This window comes from Montipora foliosa, chromosome 9 (assembly GCF_036669935.1).
Source record: "Montipora foliosa isolate CH-2021 chromosome 9, ASM3666993v2, whole genome shotgun sequence".
NCBI lineage: Eukaryota > Metazoa > Cnidaria > Anthozoa > Scleractinia > Acroporidae > Montipora > Montipora foliosa.
In genome coordinates this window covers 17744204-17748858 of record NC_090877.1, presented here as the reverse complement: position 1 = coordinate 17748858, position 4655 = coordinate 17744204, and the positions used below count along the sequence as shown (strand labels likewise).

The following is a 4655-nucleotide window of genomic DNA, read 5'->3' as shown; positions in this document are numbered from 1 at the left end:
GTATGCTTCCAAAGGTGCGTATGCATACAGCCGCTATTAAAACAGCTTAACCGCCATTCAAATTGTTAGCGCCTGGGTTTGGATGACAAAGGATTTAAAGGGACATCTTGCCACACTCCTTTATTCCATTTGAGCCCGGAAACCAAGATGTCATCCTTGTTTTCTTAGATGGGTTGACTTCGATCTACTGGTTTCGGCTCGTTCCAGGCAAAAGGGTCTGTACATTCCTGATTACCACAAATTTATTACAACGATCCAAGGATGACTATTAAAGCGACAGTAAGACCAAAAAAAGTGGTCAATAAAATGACACGAGAAGGCGTTTTTGTGCCCCAGGCTACAGGCCACTCTCATGATTTCTGTGACGGAACGTTGCAACTTAGATTGACTGTTTTTCTAACGCTATAGTTTGCGTAACCGTGAAGTGAAACAGGTAACAGGTAGACTTTACTACGACTCCTCTATACGGGGCTATTCTGCCGTAATAAAAGAAGAGGGAAAGAATGAAGCAGAGAGAGTGTTGAAAGGGAAGGGGACTGAGGAGAGGAGTTCCCTTCCATTTCAGCACTCACCCTACCTCCCTATTTCCCAGTTCCCTTTTAGCGTATGTTGCGCAGGCTACAGATGCTAGAATCTTTCTAATCGAGTTTGGGATATTTTTACGATTCAATTCATGACGCACATCTGATTTTCACATTGCATATTGTCTATAGTTACTCAGGTTGGGAGATGATTGACAATTTTTTCTCGCAAACTGGTTGTAGCTTAGTCGAAGTTAAGTTCCAGGACGAGATTTTTGCTTTAATGGCCTTAAACGCCGTATTGGTTTTTGGAAATGACTTGTTCTTGGAAAGACGAAGGTTTAGTTGGTTCGCTCGGTCAATCACTTTGTCAAAAAGTAGACCCAGTCTGAATAAAATGAATATAAATGCATTTTCCAAAGTGAGGCACGTAAGAAGGCTATTGTGAAGTTAGATGTACCGTGCACTGTATTTACTCGATTTAACCCCGCCCCCAAATAAACGTAGGAGATAGAAGGAAACTCTATCAATAAACACCACCCTCGAATAAACGCCGCACCAAATCAGAATAATAGTAATAATAATAATAATAATAATAATAATAATAATAATAATAATAATAATAATAATAATAATAATATAAGTAAAGGTACTATGGAACATTCCCCTACACCTAGACGTCGTTCCTAAGGACGTTGCAAACAAACCTGACATCGCTATATGCAACAAGAAAGAACGCCAGTGGCTTTTATTTGAAGGAACTGTATGTAACATCGGACAGATTCAAGAACGAGACAAATTGAAAACAGAGAAATATGCTGATTTACGGGCAAGCTTAAAGAGATTGTATCCCGGTCATAATGTTATTCAAGAGAATTTAGTGTTTGATTTTCTGTCCGGGTACCATAAAGAACTGACTCACAAGTTCAACAATGTAGGACTCTCTGATAGTATGAATGTGATTAGAAAATGTCAAAAATGGGTAATCGCACAAAACTGTGAAATAGTGAAAGCTTTTCATAGCCGTAAATGAAACATTAGTCTATTTGAAACATGATAGGAAATTGTCCAGATTATTGTAATCCGCAGTTTCACTACGATCCGCACTTGTAAACAAAGCGAAAGTTTAATAATAATAATAATAATAATAATAATAATAATAATAATAATAATAATAATAAATTCGTTTATTTAATACTCTCGCTGTCAAGGACTGAATTACAGTGTTGGTCAGAGCAATACATAGTACAATTATAAAAATATAAATAGAAATAGATAGCAAGAAACAATACAATTGATATAATTGCATATACTGTTACGTTAACGCAGCAGTCGCATATTTCACACTAACGAAATTACCGAAACGGTTAGTTTTCGTCACCAAAGTAGCATTTATTAGAGGATTGTAGGAAAAAAACAAGTACACGTTACACTCGGTAAATCTAAAATAGCCTTGGAAATCTATTTTCCTGTATGAAGATGTTTTTAAGTTCGAAGTGGCCCTACTTTGCAGCTCCTTCTTAAGACTTTTTGCAATATGCAGTTGCGATGTTAAGGCCAAGAATTTTGCCGGTATCATAACGAGACCGACCTTTCTCTGGAACTTTAAACTTGTTTCTGTTTTAAATAACATTTACAAACCATCTAGCGTAATTAATGTCAGTGATTTAAGAAACATGACTTTGAAATATACGTCGCCCTTGAATAAACGCCGTATTGGAGCCGCTCAAAATTAAATAAACGCAACTGCCTTTAAAGGGAACTTTCACTAAAACAGGAACATATCTTTAAAATAGTTAACATAATGCTCACAATCAAAATTGTTCGAAAGTTTTTCAATGGGAGCGTTTGTATCCGAAGTGAATAAATTTTAAAAATGGGTGTTTTGGTTTTCAAATTTCCCGGGCGCCGCCATCTTGAATAATTGTGACGTGTCATGGTTGCTCTATTGTTTTAAAACAAAAGCTCTTTGTGCAAATACAAAAGAGCAACCATAACACGTCACAATTATTCAAGATGGCGGCGCCCAGGAAATTTGAAAACCAAAACAAGCGTTCTTGAAATTCATTTATTTCGGATACAAACGATTCCATTGGAAAACGTTTGAACAATTTAGATTGTAAACAGCATTTTAAATATTTTGAAGTTGTATTCTTGTTTTAGTGGAGGTTTCCTTTAATCGAGTAAATACGGTATTTGCTTGTGTTGAAACTGAACGAAACTCTTTGTTTTATTCTAAGGTGAGTTATGTCAAGGGATTGGATTGGTACCTGATGGTCAGCTTTACCATCATATTTCTGAGTTTGTTGGAATGTATTGTGGTGGACAGACTGTGGAGAGCAAGCAACACCAACAAAAGTCAGAAAGAGAAGGATATTGAAGGCAATACAAACCGTTCAAAGACATCCAAGGTAGAATCATATGACATCTTTATGAATGAACCAGTGGCCAACACAGCCAGAGCTTTTGTATCATGAAGCAACATAGAGTATTGTCTCTCACCTACAGAATTTTGCTGTTGTGATTTATTTGTTTGTTTCTTTTTCATAGCGCTCAAAAGACAATAAGGATTGCTCAAAGTGTCGTTACGTCACTGGCTTTCAAATTTTACGACCAAAGAAAACAGACACCTCCACGCAGACGGCGTGTATTGAAGATGGAGCCCAAAATCAGTGGGACAGCAATAATCAGGCTCAAGAAGGGGTACTTAATCTGATAAACGATGAATTCAATCCTTTGAGCCTCGACCAGATTCAGAGGCCGCGATCATCCGATGACGGGAACGAGAGTGAAATCGAGCATGAGCATTACGACACAGTCGTTCGCTGTTTTGTGAGAAGGAACCCTTGCCCGGTAGAAATGTCGGCCCGAGTTGACAAAGCGAGCCGTATTCTCTTCCCTTTGACGTTTTTCCTGTATAATGTCGCTTATTGGCTCTTCTACTATCATGGAATCACCATATTTCCTCGCACTCTGCAAAAAGGGCAATAAACGCCATCAAAAAAAAAAAAAAGAAACTAACACTTCGTTAAGAGCAAAAAAAGTCCTTTAGCTATAGCCCACAATCATTGCGATGAGAATATTCAGAGACGACTCAGTGGCTTTCAGGTCAAAGTAAATAGCTTGGACATGTTTTCCTTTCCTCGTAATTTTTCAAGCAATTCAGTACAAAATAATATTGAAATGGGTCGCAAAAGGAGTTTTCCTTACTAGAAGCTGAAAAGCTGCGATAAAGTGTGGTCAATAAATTTCCGTTGACGCTTCATTAAAGGTGACGAAGAGATAGCATTGCAAACAAAAAAGATCATGTTTTAACATAAAGCCTTCATCTTTTCCTTGGTCATTAGCTTCAACTTCTCGCAAGCGAGATCGAGAGTGATAGTCTATATATAGGCTCTCCCAGCCCCCACCCACCCTTAGGGGTTGAAAAGACCCCCCTTCCCCCAGGTCGAAAAGGGAGATGCGACGGTGGTAATCCTTTCGAATGAATTATAGATTATATGAAATTAATAATACATTTGAATCACAAACATTTAAATACACGAGTTGAATATCATCGCAGTTAGACAGCAAGTTAAGAAGAAAAAAAGGCCACGATGTATCATTAAGTAAATTATTTCACTTTCAACTTGTAGTTTTCTTCATAAACTGTCCTTTCCCCCCTTTAACTAAGGTAGTGCAGCAAGGGTACGCTAAGAAAGAGACAAAAAGGACTGCTAGTCACAACCATAGACAGGAGCCCATGAGTAGGAGCTTTCCTCTTCCATACCCTATGAGTCAACCTCTGTTGCGCGTATCTGTCTATTTTTAGAACATCACGAATTCGTAGGCTCTCACGCGCTGTTTAGAATCGCCAATCAGAATAACGTTTTTGTCAAACGATGACACAAACAGCAAAAATAAATGTTTGCAAATTGAGCAAATTATTGTAAATTGATGTAAATGCGAGTCTCCGGCTAAAGTGCAAGTTCTTGTAAAAATAGAAAAATACGCGCAAAGGATCGAAGGTTGACTCAAGGATATAATGCACAGGGAGGTCGCTAGTCATCGGTTTCTGCCGCAGATCATTTCCTAAACGCTTTAGTCAAAACAATACAGTGCTGTTCATCTTACCCTTAGTTCTTCAAGAGTTTT

The 4655-nt window shown here is 37.9% G+C and overlaps 1 protein-coding gene across 2 annotated transcripts in view; it reads left to right on the top strand.

Moving 5' to 3' along the window:
• Nucleotides 1-4202, top strand: part of LOC137969882 (gamma-aminobutyric acid receptor subunit gamma-1-like) — an 18969-nt gene extending 14767 nt beyond the window's left edge. For both annotated transcript variants that reach the window (XM_068816281.1, XM_068816282.1), the window contains 3 exons: nucleotides 1-14; nucleotides 2762-2932; nucleotides 3072-4202. The exon at nucleotides 1-14 is cut by the window's left edge and continues 201 nt beyond it. In XM_068816281.1, coding sequence (XP_068672382.1) covers nucleotides 1-14; nucleotides 2762-2932; nucleotides 3072-3512 — 626 coding nt within the window. In that variant the 3' untranslated portion in view covers nucleotides 3513-4202. The remainder of the gene's footprint in view (nucleotides 15-2761; nucleotides 2933-3071) is intronic.
• Nucleotides 4203-4655: the final 453 nt, after the last annotated feature.